Raw genomic sequence first — 15,517 nt, 5'->3', positions numbered from 1 at the left:
CTGCCCCGCTCCTCTCGGCCTCGCCTCGCCGCTATAAAAGGAGGGCCTCCCTCCTCAATTCAAGCACACCACTCCTCCCCTCTAATCTCACTGAGCCTCCTCGACCTCTTTCCCCTCTCCAATCCTCACCGTAGCCATCCAATTGATCGCCAGAGCCTGCGGCGGTGCTGAGAAGGAAGACGTCGATTTTGGCCCCCATTGGAGTCGCCGTCGGCACCAGCCGCCTCGCCGTCATCCGCAACATCGTCCTGCATCAACGCCGTCGATCGCCGGAGCCCAGGAGCGCCGCCGACTTCCTACCTCCGCCGTGCCAGCACCTGCTTCTCGCCGCCGACGACGACGACGCTCCGCCGTCGGATCATCGTCTAATCCAACGCCTCACACGCTGCGTACCGTTTCGGTGAGTAACCCCGCCGACTAGTGGCCCCCGCCTGTCAGGCAGCCCACGCGTACTGGACGCGTGGTGGGCTGGCCTGTGCGCATTTAAATGAATTGGGCCCAGTTATTTTCCCCTCGGCCCGTTAAATTCAAATCCGAATTTCTGTTTAATTAAAAATTGCTCACAAATGCCATTTTCAAATTTGAATAGTTTCAAATCTACTGGGCCAAATTTGATGAATTTGGTATTGTTGGAAAGCTTATGAAAAGCTCTTTCCAACTCCATTAGTATCAACTTCAAATTCGTTGTAGAATTAATGTGACAAAAATAACAAGGCAGGGACTTATGTAACTTCAAACAATTTTAAAAATCAACCCTAAGTGATTTTGAGTTGATTCCAACTCTCATAAATCACATTTCACATACTCTACAAGATTATGCGAAAACATCACCTAGTTGTTTGTATGATCATGGACTAGAACAAAATAGTGGCTAGGTGGCCATTTCTAGTCCATTTACACTTATCCAAAATGATTTCTCAAATAATATGAGAGGTTCCCTCTCATTAAAATTATGGTCCTAAGCAATTCAAAGTGATGTGTCGACTTAGTCTATATCATCTCATATTGGAATACTTAGAGACATTAAATTGTTGTTAAAGTAAGAATTAAATGGTATGAGGTTAGTACCTCATTTAAATCATTTTCCCCAAAGGATAGATATGAAGTGTTGCCCTTGAGCAACATGAAATCATACCTTATTATTATTTGAGGAAATTAAATTGTAAAAAGATTCAATGAGAGGAAATTATTTCTCTCTTACAAGTTTTCTTAACACACAAGCCAAGCCCCCTTTTGTGATTAGGGTTATGATGAATGAATAGCTTGTGTGAACCATGTGTGTGCTAGTATAGCCTTAAGACTTGTGTGGTGATTGTATACCTCGTATTCGATTTTAGACGCTAGTACCGAGGAGTATCAAGAGGAGGAGGAGGTCTACTTCCAAGGAGAAGAAGACCACTTTGATCAATACACCAACCAAGGCAAGCTAATATTCTTGCAAAGTGCAAAGCTCTACAAGAGCAAGGCATTACCCCAATTTACTTTATGCTCAATGGTCCTATCCCAAGTTTTTACTTTACAAGCTTTATTGAAATTGATTTACCAAAGTTACTTTTGATTCATGATTTCACTTGGTTAGTATTGGATTGGTACAAGAGCATCAAAGTTAGCCTAGAAGCAATGCAAACTACTTAGCACCCCTCATATTTAGTTGCTAGTGCTAAATTAAAAATGACTACTCTAGATGGGAACATGTGATTTTGAAATGACTTTGAAAACCTTGGAATGATGAGTTATTCCATTGAAAGATTTTGAAGGTGAATGTGACTTGAATTGAATTGGTGAACTTGATAAAATTTGATGATTGAGTTGGATGCGATACCATTCCAATTCTTGAGTACCCCCACAATACCTGATTATGGGTAGGGCTTAACTGGAAGTTTATGTATCTTAGTATGGGTTCCCTCTAAACAAGCATCATAGAGGTTATGCCGAGGCTGCCTCCGTTAAAAGTGAAATGACGTGAAATGAGGTGAATGTACGACCCAAGCCCTGTGCAGTTCCCGGGATAACAGTTGGCTATCACCGGGAGGCCAAGCTCATGGGGAGAGGTGCCTATACTAGGGTGTGTAAGTGAAAGGTTAACGGTTGATGATCCGCGTACCGAGTTACGATTATTCAAGGTTATCCTTGACGGATGCAATCAAATGTTGTGGCACAAGTGTGCAACCTCTGCAGAGTGTAAACCTATTCGAATAGCCGCGTCCGCGGTCATGAACAGTTGGAAAGGCCATATGGTTCCATCATCAGAAATTTTCTTCAAATATGACTTGTGAATTGAATTGAAAGGTGACTTGGTTTTTGAATCACAACAGAGTTGTGGGAATGAACCTAATGTTCCCACTGAAATTAGTTAGCAAATGAGGAGTCTTTTACTAAAGTATTTATGAACTAAAATTGGCTTTCTGCAAATAACCCTAGAGCTTAGAACATTCTCAATAGAACTACTAGTGCTTACATTAGTATTAGTTTGCGAGTACTTGAAAGTACTCACGGCTGTGTCCCTGGCTATTCAAATGGTCAGACTATGAAGCTGAACATCAATATGAAGATGACGGCCAGCAGGACGTCTATGACAACTAGGAGCTTCTCCTAACGTCAGGAGTTGCCTGTGGAATAGATAGTCCACTACTACTTCGCTTCCGCTACGTATTATGTAATGATCAATAGATCAAGTGTTGTAATGAGACTGGATCATGTGATCATTTTTATGTAATGACTATATTGGTATTGTAATGAATGATGGCTCTATGATATTCAACTGTTATGTCTCGCAAAAACAATCTTCATGGGATTGCGATGTATGGCATAATAGGCATCTGGACTTAAAAATCCGGGTGTTGACATGGCGCCACACATCCTGCCACGTCAGATCGGTGCAGACCTCAGCGTCGAGGACGCCACGTCGGATGGAAGAGTGGTGCCGCCCGCACGGGCGCCACACAGTCAAGTGTGGCACTGACGTGTGGGCGCCACACAAAAGGGTTAGATGGGTGAAATAGTTTGGCCGGAGGGTCAATCTGTGCTACAGTTCCATAGTTTTAGAAAGGAAAATGATTGCTTTCCCCCGGGGGTTCCCAGCTTCGCAACCTCCTGGTGCATCACCGTCGGGATAAGAGCATCGTGCGGACGCGGACAACTGAGGGAGACACAGCTCCACGTGTGTGGGCCCCATCTTTTCCTCTCTTTTTTTGTTTCTTCTTTTCAACTCCCTGCAACCTTATCCTCACGAGTCACGGCCTGCGCTTCTTCCCAGGAGACCTCGTCGCCGGTCGCCTTCCCGCAACTCCCGCGCCTCCCAATGGTTGGATTCCGTCGACCTCGCCGGTTGCCGGCGCTACTTCGACCCCTCCGCCGAACCCCGCGCTCGCATCCTGGCGCCATAGCTTCCCGCCGCCATCTCGTTCGTCCGCCACCGCGCCCCGTGGCTTCCTACAGCCGCGCGCCTCAACCTCGCCATCCTCCGTCGCCCATCTACCTTGTACTTCGCCGCTGCCCACGGGATCCTCTCTTCTCCGCGAAACCTCCGCGAGCTCGCCGCTTCCTCCCGTCGCCCCTACCGATGGGAGTTGGTTGCCGGTGTCGGCGGTCGGATTCGCGGCCGTTCGCCACCGCGACGGCCGAACCGAGCTTGGCCATGGAGAAAGCTCAGATGCCACCTTGCTAGGAGCTGCAGCCTTTGGTGCTTCAAAGGAAGGGCGGCAACTCATCGCTGCTAGGAGCACCCGACGCAGCTGCCAGGAGTGAGCTGGGATGCCACCTATGCTACCAGGGGTGAGCGAGGGTGCTACCAAAGCACGCCGGTGCTGCTACGTATGGCAAACATCATTGCTGCTAGCGAAGTAGCCGATGCTACTCTTTTGCTACAAATGTCATGTCTTTTTTGCTATAATACCATATAATTTATGCTACAAATATTTTGTGGTTTTGCTTCCATATCAAATTATTTATGCTACAGGTGAGGGTTCCGCTGATGTCTCAAGCAAGGTCTTCATTATGTCGAGTTTGCAACATAGGAATAGCTTTTTTGCTACAACTTTTTAGCGGTTTTGCTACAATTGCACTATATGTTTGCTATGGGGTCTCCGACGAGGTCTCCGGTGAGTTCTCCGGCGAGCTCCCCGTTGATGTCACCGACGATTTTCATTTTTGCTACATTAGCATATTTTTTTTGCTACGTGGTCTCCGGCGAGGTCTCCAGCGAGCCCAGCCTTTTTATTTTCTTTTCTGAACGAACCGTTTTTTGCTTCAGTCATTTGCTGCCGGGGGTGATTTTTTGCTGCCGAAGGTGCTTTTTTGCTACATGCAAATCTAACCGTCAAAATGGTTGATCCAGGGACCCGGGGGCTGGGGAATCAGATCCCCCGGGGACGCCCAGCCCTCTCCAGTCTCCACTGGCCTCTCACACCGCAACCGCTCTAGCTTCCCAAATCCCTAGGCCAGATCGACATGGCAACCACGCCGCCGGCGCCGCCGCCGGCGCCGGACTGGGCCGGGCTCCCTGACGATGCTCTCCTTACAGTGTTCAAGCGGCTGGGCGCGTCCGAGGTGCTCATGGGCACCGCCGTCGTGTGCCGCAACTGGCTCCGCGTCGCCACCGGCGAGCCCGACCTCTGGCGCCGCGTGGACCTCTCCGACTGCTTCGACCCCACCATCGACATGGTAGCCATGGCGCGCGCTGCCGTCGACCGCGCCCACGGCTGCCTCGAGCATTTCAGCGCCGATTGTTTCGTCAACGACGCGCTGCTCCTCTACATCGCCAAGAGGTTGTCACCCACCTTCTGCTTCTTTCTAAGATTGTTATCGGTCGCCGTGGATCAGAAACTTGTTCCCACTGTGCGATTTTTTGGGTTTGGTTTAGGCCTTCAGCCCGTCATACTTATCCGTGTGATCGGTTCTCCGAATTTCTAATCGCAGTCTTCATGGGTAGATCCTGATCTTGTTGTTATGATCAAAGGGGCTAATAAGGTGCCATACTTTTTATAGTGATGCTACCATGTGCCAACTTCAGAGGAACGAGCAGCATTCTAATTTCAGTACTGGGGCCTTATTCTTGGTTTTTATATAGAAATTCAGTTTTCTGTTTGGAACGTTCAAGGGGAAGTGTCCTCTTGCAGTTCATGAAGAAGAGTGGAATGTTCCTGTTTATAAGCAAAAAACTGGCCCAAAAACCATACACCACCTTATGGCAACGAAAGCCCTGTCACCCACATAACATGAGACCAGCGCCACACTGCTGAGCACAAACACACCCAGCTCTAGGGTTGCCGAGCCGACAATCACCGCCCGCTCATGAGTCAACGTGCCTCACAGCCCGGATGCTTCACAGCGATTTTCGATTCAGAAAACACGTATCACAGTTAGTGATATTGTGCACTGGTTGGCTTTGGAAAAGATTCCTGGTCGCCTGAAAGGGCACATAAGAGGATAACTGCCCGCAGTCTGTGGTCACTTCACTAACAGCTTGGCCCTGCACTGACATACCAGCAAGACCGACCCCATCGGGCTGTGCCGATTGGGCCTGAAAACACCGCCACCTCCAGAAAAAGATCACTACCTTTGCCATGCAGAACCATGACCCCACCTTGCTGAGCCTGTTGCTGTATCACTTTCTGAGATTGTTGCCCTGGTGAAAATATCGACCATCCAAGACTGCCCCAGCTGACAAGTCAACTCCGTGCAAGAGCCGCAAACTCTGACCTGTCCACAAGGGTGAAATATTGCTTTTCTGAGTGGTTTATGCCTTTTGTGAATGTTTGTATCTCAAGGATGAGAATTTAGTGTTTACAAACTAGATTTTTGTGCAACTTTAGGTAATTAAGGGTTCTTCTTTGTTTATATGACGGCGGTTGAGTTTGTTCTGTTTAGTCCATTTTTTATCATTATCTTTGGTGTGGGTGAATACACAGAGATATATGATCCTGTAAGTTTTACTAACACGGTGTTTTGTTGTTGTCATGCCAAAATGTTTTTTATCATTGTGAATACAAGATTAAATCAATTGGCAACGCGTTATCCGTATTACCTGCGTGTAGTTAAATTAATTTCGATAGTACACAAATGCATCATCCCGCAGTAGTGTCCAACGGAATATGGTCCACACCTTCACCAGTGAACTGAATAGCCATGGAACTAGATATATGCATTGTCAGCAAAGCGAGACATGATTGACCTGTTCTTTGATGCTCGTCGCTCGACGCTGACCTGCTTTGTATTGAGATGATGTGTGCGTGTGTTTTAGATTAGTTCAACAACCTATTTCTGATGCACTGCTATAAAAATAGGAAAGATACAGAACCAAAAATGGGGATGATGCATCCTTGTTTTGACAAAGATCTTAGCTCTTTTTAGAACCCAAGTTTATATAGCAAGTGGTGTTTCTGGTTTTCAGTATCGATGATATCTTGTTACTTTTTGCAAGAAACATAGCTCGGATTAATGTTTTGTACTTTGGTCTTCTTTTTTGTGAGAGGGTACTAGAGATTAATGTTTTTTGCTTTGGTCATCGTCTGTGAAGAGGGTACCGCAGATTCATGTTCTGCGGTTCGGTTGTCTTCTTCTGTGAGGAGTTTACGTCAGATTTTGTGAACTTCTTACCATCTTTGTGGATTATATGGTCTATCCAAGTGTGGGTTTCCTTTGATTTTTGTATTTCCAGTTACCTAGGTCATAACCATCTTGTATATAGAGCTGTTTTTGTTGCCTTCTATGATGTCCAGGTTTGGTGTGTAGTTCACTGATAATGCTTGGGTGAACTCCTTCAGAAGAGTATAAGACTGCAGAAGCTTCCACTGTTCCAAAAATTAACCTTCCAGTTTGTTTTCTGGTTGTGTTTCTCTGTTTTGGTTGATGGTTAATGAAAGCATATTTATTCAAAGTAAAGATTTCATGAAATTTTCTACTACTGTCTCACGGCTAATAGCTGACATATGACATAAGACCAATTGCTAAATCCATATTATGTGTGGCCTTTAACTTCAGGTTTATTTAGACATTGGAATTGTGCACCGCCAACCAACATTTTTTTCATTGAATTCTGTACGAACTGTTCTAATTGCCTATCTTATGAATGTCTAAGATATTTTTTCACAGCTCCTGTGAGGATTTCAAGGAATATGTAGTTGCTTTATTCACGCACTCACAGCAACATGCCTGTCATTGATATCACCAACTAAGGTCACAAAAATAGCTTATAATTTTGAAAGTATTGCTGGGATTGTTTGGTTTAATGTTCATTGTCATGGTTCGTTAAGTTGATGGTAACATGGCCAAAACAAAATATCGATTACTGGAATTTATTTCTTTGTTGTGCACTTGTGCTACCATAGTTCTCCACTAGGCTGTTTTTTTTTTCAAGGGAAATTGCACTATGCAGCTTGGGGAAGTATATAAGATGACTAGATGAATAGCCACGTTGTATTTTCTATTTTGTAAGGCAGGAGGGAAATAGCACTATGTAGCTTAGGGAATATAAGCTGACAATATGAGATTAGCTATCTTTTATATGAGGAGCGTACATCTTATGCATGGTATCTTGCATTATTATTTGTTGGTTTTGCTTCGCTTGGACGCAACTTGTATGGTGGAGTATCAATCCACGCAAAGATACAAAAGGGACTGAAGCGTTTTCTTGAATTGGTAAATTGCGAGAAGTTGATGAGCTCAATAAGCAATATATAATTATTTTAATGTCGTAATTTTCTTGTTTGGCATTTGATTTTTTTGGTCTGAAGATATGTCAATATATGTAATTATTATAGCTTCTGTTCCACCATTTTCCCTTAAGAGTGCACCTTCTGTATCTTTAGGGAACTTATGGATATCTTACCGCATGTTCTTGCTGTCAGGTTGTTGATCAATGCTCTTTTATCTAACTGAAGTACTACGATTTGCAGAACTAAGGGCTTGAAAAGCCTTCGGCTAGTTAACTGCATGAAGGTCTCAGACAAAGGCTTGGTTGCTGTGGGCAAGAGATCCCCACATCTTGAGGAACTAGAGCTTACTACCTGCTCCATCAAAATTTCAATGAAGGCTGTTGGCCAAGCACTCCCGCAGTTGAAGCGCCTGCGGCTGAACAAGCGATGGGTCAATATTCCATGTGAAGAATCTTTTGACAACCACCAAGCCTTGGACATAGCCAGCAGCATGCGTGAGCTACGTCACCTTCAACTCTTCGCCAACCGGCTACACAGCAATGCACTTGCTGCCATCCTCGACAACTGCCACCACCTTGAGTCCCTTGATCTGCGTCAGTGCTTCAACGTCCACATCGATGCAGAACTGCGAGCGAAGTGTGCAAGGCTTAAAGACGTGAAGCTACCCAAGGACTCAGCCAGTGACTATGAGCACGAGTCATACATCGAGACACTCTCACTGAATACCCTCCCGCTTCTTTTCCCCAACTATGGTGCCCAAGGATCTAGTGACGAGGACGATGAGGAAGATGACTTGGACGCACATCTTGGTCATTTGGCTGAATGACCGGTGATTACATGTGCATGGGCTGGTCATCCATGACAGGCTTGTCGAGAAGTTCACAATGATTATCAGCCGTCCTGTTTGTGGCATCTCCATTGTATCTCTTCCATCATAAGACCTTTCTACGTTGGAGAATTTTGCTCGTGTTGTCTTCTCCTTTGTATGTAGCTTATATTTTGGATTCCTAAAAGAGCACCTGAGCTTGCACCTAAACTAAATGTGGTCGGCCTGATCTTCTGTTTTGTACCTTATGGTATATGCGAAGTATTGTGACGGTATGTTCTGTTATCTTCGGGCGTTTCTTCTTGAAACTTGAAGTGGCGGTAGAACTTGAGCTCTTTTATTGTTATTTCAAATTAATTTGAACGACCTGTTCCTTATTAGAATCTAATGGCAAAGATTAATTTCTACGCTTGTATATTTTCTAACGTAACTAAACATTATGGCCCTTGAGATTACTTGAATATCTAGGTTTCTTGAAATCAAACTTCTCCATATCATAAAGCTATACTGTATAATGAATCTAACAGAACAAAGTTGATGTTGTAGATGATATTCATGCTTTTTTTTTTATCTAAGCGTGGTTGAATTTAAGGTAGCTTGACTTAGTAATTACGGATCCAACCACAGGTTGGTTCTCGCGATATTTTTCTACTAGCTACCGATCTACGTACAGTCGTACATGATCATTTTGTTCAACTGAACCCCCGTGCAAGCCGATGCACGTTACATTGGTTCGGCAGGTGATCTGAGCGTTTAGGGATTCGTTGAGAATCTGGACCCGATAACCAATGTTGACCATTGAACCGTGATTTACGATACCATAACCTCTTGACGCTAGCAGTCCGACATCCGCCGACACGCCGAGAGCTTGGTGAGCCCTGCTTCTTTCTCCGGGAATGTTGCTCTTTCAACCGATTCTCTTCTCTCCGTTTCACTTTTGTTTTCGATTATTAATTACGCAGGATGAATTTCTCTTACTGCTTGGCTTCGTATTGGACTTAGCCAACTTTTATTTAGAAAGTGGTGTCACGAGCATGGGGATCAAATAGTTTGGAAATTTAATTCGACTTCCGGATGCATATGCTCTCTCTACTAAAAATTTATATTTTAAAATATAAAAAAATTGACAAAAATTCTACATGTACATCTCCACAATAATGTGTTCGTCAAGTTTCACGAGGAACCAATATTTTATGTGATCTACATAAAAAGAAAACATCTGGGAGTGGTGTTTTGGAACATGGGAGCATATGCTCCCTCTATTTTGAAATACATCTTACCATATTTTGAATTTCAAAAAATTGAAACCAAAAATTCACATGTAAATCTTCTCGTGCTACACGCTTAGAAAGTTGTTTCATAAAAAAATCGACTTATCATGTGACGTGTGTAAAAAAGATAAAACTCAGTACTAAAAATAATGTTTTTCACAAGATAAGTTTCCTCCTTTTTATTTAGACCACAAAAATATTGGTTTTTCATGAAACTTGACGAACAAACATATAGTATGAAGATGTACATGTAAAAAAATTTGTTAAAATTTTTCGACATTTCGAAATATGATTTTTTTGGTAGAGGGTGCATACGCACCTAGGAGCCGAATTGAATTTCCGAGAACATTTATCTTATGAAAAGCCTTATTTTTAGCATTGAATTCCATCTTTTTACACACTCCACACGATAACGCGATTTTACATGTAACGACTTTGTGAGTGCATAGCACGTGAGTATGTATGTGTGATTTTTTCATTTTATATTTTTGAAAAATTCATATATGTAACATGCATTTCAAAATAGAGGGAGCATATACTCCCATATGCCAAAACACCACTCTCCTTCAAAAAAGTCTAGTGAAGCGGCACGGTCTAGCCATATAGATGACCATAGTGGCATGGTTCCATAGAAACTACTAGATGTCATTACCGCCATCGAAATGGTTTCCATGCTTCAATCGTATGATTTTACGATATCGCAATATCAAGCTAGAACGGTTTCAATTTGTAGGACGGAAAAGAAACCTCATCCTTTTGTGCACACTAACCAATGAAGGTCTACCCTCTCTCGAAGTGAGCTATTCGCGTAGGGGCCTGCATCCGCATGTCCTTCATCTATAATGGCTCCTCCTCCTCCTTCACCTTATTCGGTGGAGGTCGCATGGTCTTCTTTCACCTTGGAGCGATGGAGAAAAAGGAGGCACCGTAGCGACGACGGCAGAGGCACTGCCTTCTCCTTATTCAGGACAAGCGACGACGTCTAGAAGGCGATTCGGGTGGAGCGACCTGGCAGCAACGTCAGCTCCATCTTGAGCGTCGGGAAGACGATACAAGTGGAGCACCATGGAGGCGTCAGCTCCATCCTTGGGGCTACTGTGTGCAAAAAGGTATGCGACAACAAGGACCTCGAAGGCGCAAAGAAGACGACTGATGCTGCCTAACGCTGGGTGTTGCGTGGAGGAACATAACCGTAGTGGGCGAGGACATCGTAGAGCATGCAACCTTCCTACCATATGTGTCATCCTAGGCAGTTGAACGGGCCACCGTAGGGGGCATAGAGGAACGTGAGCTACACCTCACGCTCATGCTGGAAGAGCAGCAACCCTCCCCATTGGGTGGCATAGTGACGGATTTGGATGTAAGCGTCCAGAGCAACCCCCTCTAGTATTGGCGGGACAAGTAGCCCCCAATGCTAATCTTCGAACCACCGGGAGGCGCGTGTCCGGTGGCACAAGAACGTTGTTCTGGGCATACTCTAGTGTGGGGAGAGGAGATAGAGAGAGCGTGTGTGTGTTTACGGAGAGGATGTGCGCCGTGCCGTGCTTATAAAGTAGTAGTGGATGGGCTCGCTGTTGCGTGCATTAAGTCCGGCAGGGAGGCACATGATCGCCGCGAGTGGAGATACACCATCGGTACGTGGGGAAGGTGGGCCGCTTATAAGTTGCTGCCAAGGGTGGCCCATCTGTCCGATCAGACATGGGGCGGGGTGTCGACACTTCCACACCGGTTCTTATGGATCCTTGTCGAGGACTCTATTGAGAACCCATTTTGGGACCTTAGGTCTTTTGGGTGCTTCTGTGGAGATGCCATGAGCACAAATGAAAGCATTTTCATCTGCAAAAAAAAATGCTATATTACAGACTTACAAAACCTAGAAAATACAGTATTTGCAGCACATTTGCAACAAAACCGGCAAAAAAGGGCATATACAAGATCGAGCAAACAGCCGGCTTTGCCGGAGTCAGAGTTTCTTTGACTCATCGGGAGTCCTGATCTCTTCTGAGCGCCGCGCGCGGCTGCTAGACCTTCCTGCTGGCCGCGGCGGCGCTGCTCCAGGTGAGCTGGTCCTGCAGGAAGAGGCAGACGGCGGTGCAGTCGTCGACGCGCGACGACGGGTACTTGGTCCTCCACCTCTGCACCGCCGCCTCCACGACGGCCTTGGACGCGTGCTGCTTGCGCGGCGTGGCGCAGACGATGGACACCACCTCCTCGTTGCTGAGCACGTCCCACACCCCGTCGCTGGCGAGGATGATGAAGAGGTCGGCGCCGGTGATCCGGTGGGCCGTGACCTGCGGCGTGGAGATGACGCCGTGGTGCTTGAGCCTGGAGTCGCCGAGCGCGCGCGCCATGGCGAGGCCCGGGCAGTTCTCGCCAGGCAGCCACACCCGCATGACGCTCGGCTCCTCCTTGAGCGCGAACACGCGGCCGTCGCAGCGCTTGATCCTCTCGGCCTCCTCTGCAAAATTCAAAAGCTTAATTAGATCGCTGCATAGTGATAATAATGGAGTCTGGTTCTTGATAGTCAGGAGTGTGTGATGGTTGCATACCAGGCAGACAGGGCTTCTGATCAGTGGTGAGCTGCACGGCCTTCAGGTACCCGGAGTTGGACATGGTCGCAAGAACCGCCCTGGAATCGCCGAGGTTGGCGATGATGAGGTCCTTGCCCTGCTTGATGGCGCACACCGCCGTGGTGCCGCTGAAGGAGCAGTCCATGTTGGCCTGCGCCTTGAGCTCGTTGTCCATGGCCTTGAACGCGTTGGTGCAGGCCTCCCTCCACTCCTCCAGCAGCTGCGACGGGTGCGGGGACGAGTTGCCGCTGCTGTCCGTGGAGGAGGAGGGCGAGGCGTCGCTGAAGTGTTCCGCGTCGTCGAGGTCGGCGTCTGCCAGGAAGAGCGCGTTCCGGTGGCTGAGCACCATGAAGGGGAGGTAGTCCCTCACCAGCTTGCTGATGAGGTGGCCGTTCCTGCCGTGGCCGTCGAACACGCCGCAGAAGACGCCGTCCTCCATGCCGAATCCCTGGTGGACAGAATCAAAATGAAATTAGTCAAACTGACCAGATACAGACCATGTTATTGCATTATGAATTCAGTTGGTAGGTGAGGTTAGTGGTATCCGGTAAAGCAATCTTTGGGTAAGATTTGGAATCTCAGGAAAAACACATGGTTGCTTTGGGAGCAGATATTGGAACCTTTAGAGGATCACATGGTGTGTCTAAAGGATTAGGCAGCATCAGGTGCAATAGTTGCAGACAAATTAGCTGCAAAATCTGAATGATCACACCTTTTGGTGTAAAGAAACAATGATTTGCACGACAAAGATAGTAGTGCTACTCATTACTCATCCCAAGTTTAGTTAGCACCCTTCACCCTAATAGAATTTCCTTCGCCTTCTCTCTGACAAGAATTACAGATGGAACAGTTTGTCAATTTGTCAACTGTTTTTTTTTGTTGATAATAAAAACTATACAACATTTTGAAGAGGAGATTTGTCTTTTTAGCCTAGACCACCCGCAAGTCATCTTCCTTGAAGCGGTAGCCATAACATTGATGACTAGACAGGTGATAGAAGAAAATTAAATGGAACAAGTTGACCCGGTACCAGAAGAGATTAGTCGAGCTCTTCTACATGAAAATATCTGTACTGTGTAGAGCTACCAGAAACTTCAAGCAAAATGAACTGTTCCTGTTCGCAACTACAGTGAACCAATAAAGGCACAAATTCCAGTATAGAACCTAACCAATAAAGGCACAAATTCCAGCATATATACGAAATAATCGCACAGGGAAAGAAGAAAATTAATCCCCAGATAGCTGCAGAACGGGCTAGCAGGTCTCATGATCAGCTGGTAATCATGGAAGCTCGCAGCCGGTGTCAAGAACACCCAGCCAGAGCTAAGAACAGCAGAAGTTCGAACACGAAACGGAGCAATCCAATCCAACCCGACAAGATGAAAGAAGGAAGATGAAGCTGTAGAAAGAAAGAGCTACTACCTGGCAGAGGATGACGGAGTCCTGGTTGGGCCCTTTCTTGCCCTTCTGGGAGAAGAGGGAGGCGACCTTCCTCGCCGACGCGGCGTCCCCCGCTGCCGCCGCCGCCACGCCTTGCTCGTCCATCACGTACACGATGTTCTCGTCCGTCTCCTGCCCCTGCTCCAGGTGCTCCGTAGACGCGCAGATCCCCATGTAGACCCTTTCAAAGATTCTGCTGGGAGGGAGCAGGAGGAGGAGGAGGAGCAAGCTCTGGTGTGGTGTGGTGTGCTTCTGAGCTCAGACAAAGCTCCAGCTATTTAAGAAGGCTGCGTGTAGATTCGCAGGGAAGGACCGGGGCAGCGGGAGAGGGAGAGGTGGGGTCGGGAGGAAGCCGAACACACAGGTTGAAGAAGCTGCGGGCGATTTAAAGCGGGTGGAGGGATTAGGATTGGGATCGGGATGAGTAGGCAAGTGGTGGGCGTATATGGGTCATGGAGATGATTGTCTTTCGCGCGCGAGGCTTTGCCGCGTTTTCGCCGGTCCAGTGAACCCCGTCCCATGGTCCGGACCGGAGGTGGAGTATTTCCATTTGGTTGTTTGTTGACGATGTCTTTTTTTACTCAGCAATTTCATTGGCGTCGCTAACAAAAAGGCGTTTCGTTTGAGCGTCAATAAGAAATACTCGGTGGCTTGGATTGGACGGCCGGCGCTGGGAATCATGTTTTCGTGTTCCTTCTCTGGGTTTTTGTGGTTTCTTTTTTCCATTTTGAAGCCGTCACGTTTGATACGTATAGCATTAGCACCGTGCGGAGCGCGTGGCTGTGTGGAAGAAGGTGTTGGAAGTAGTACCTGCGCCTACTCCCGCTGACATGTGGAGCTAGGAGAATGGAAGTGTTCCTTCCTTTTGGCCGGAGGGGAATGGAATTGGTAGCTTAACCTAACGGCCCTGGCACACGTCTAGAATGTTTGGCTGACTTTTTTTTTAACATAAGGCTTAAGCCCGACTTTGTGTATAAAACCCTACACAGCATCAACATGTTCAATAATATAACGAGTTTCGATCCAAATGATCACAAACACACACACATCCAAACCAGGCATCAACATAGGTATCATAGGTACATGCATAAGAGAAAACAACCCACAAACGGGTGAGCCAAAGCAACCAGCCTCATACATGATAAATAGCCCTGGTCTTGGCATGAATGCCATGGAGGCCTCAAGTTCCCAAAGATACCTTGTCCTCAGAAGAGGAGGATGAGGGATCCATATGAAAATTCCCAGCACAAGTTATCCCACTCCACCTTATCGGCAAGACCCAACTGGCATCGGAACCTCAAACGCCAGCCTGCAGCCAAGTGCGCCCTGCTCCCGGGTGTAGAAGGGTTCGCGCAATAGCTGAACATGAGCGGGAAACGGTCCCGGAGAGGTGCAGCCCCAGTGCACAAGTCCAACCAGAAGAAGTTTCGCCACCCATTATGAACCTTGTGCTTGGATCCCAATTTGAAATACCGTTTGATTCTTTGTATGGAGTTCCAAAACTAGGAGCCCCAAGACGAGACATAGCTCGAGAAGAGATCCCTATCTCATACGTATTTCACCCATACGTGGTCATCCCATAGACCCTCCATTATAGTAAAGCTTCCAAGTCCATTTTAGCATCAGGGCTATGTTCATGAACTCGGTATTAAGGACCCCATGCCCCAAAACTCCCAAGGTTTACACACCGTGGGCTAATTTACCATGTGATACTTCCTCTTATGTCCCACTCCTTCCCAAAAGAAGCGGGAGCAC

The 15,517-nt window shown here is 46.7% G+C and overlaps 2 protein-coding genes across 2 annotated transcripts; one reads left to right on the top strand and one right to left on the bottom strand.

Annotated features, from left to right (window-relative positions):
* Positions 1-4,420: 4,420 nt before the first annotated feature.
* LOC124692064 (putative F-box/LRR-repeat protein 23) lies at positions 4,421-8,720 on the top strand. The gene is made up of 2 exons (XM_047225358.1): positions 4,421-4,766; positions 7,896-8,720. Exons 1-2 carry the CDS (start codon positions 4,450-4,452, stop codon positions 8,479-8,481), a joined length of 903 nt encoding a protein of 300 aa, XP_047081314.1. The 5' UTR covers positions 4,421-4,449; the 3' UTR covers positions 8,482-8,720.
* Positions 8,721-11,589: 2,869 nt separating this feature from the next.
* Positions 11,590-14,172, bottom strand: LOC124692063 (probable protein phosphatase 2C 12). Its single transcript, XM_047225357.1, has 3 exons — positions 13,745-14,172; positions 12,302-12,770; positions 11,590-12,210 (listed from the first exon to the last, which is right to left on the bottom strand). The coding sequence occupies exons 1-3, from the start codon at positions 13,934-13,936 to the stop codon at positions 11,774-11,776; spliced, it is 1,098 nt and encodes a 365-aa protein (XP_047081313.1). The 5' UTR covers positions 13,937-14,172; the 3' UTR covers positions 11,590-11,773.
* Positions 14,173-15,517: the final 1,345 nt, after the last annotated feature.

Source organism: Lolium rigidum, chromosome 2 (genome assembly GCF_022539505.1).
Source record: "Lolium rigidum isolate FL_2022 chromosome 2, APGP_CSIRO_Lrig_0.1, whole genome shotgun sequence".
Taxonomy (NCBI): domain Eukaryota; kingdom Viridiplantae; phylum Streptophyta; class Magnoliopsida; order Poales; family Poaceae; genus Lolium; species Lolium rigidum.
Note: the sequence above shows the minus strand (reverse complement) of the source record. Positions and strands in the feature narration are given on the sequence as shown.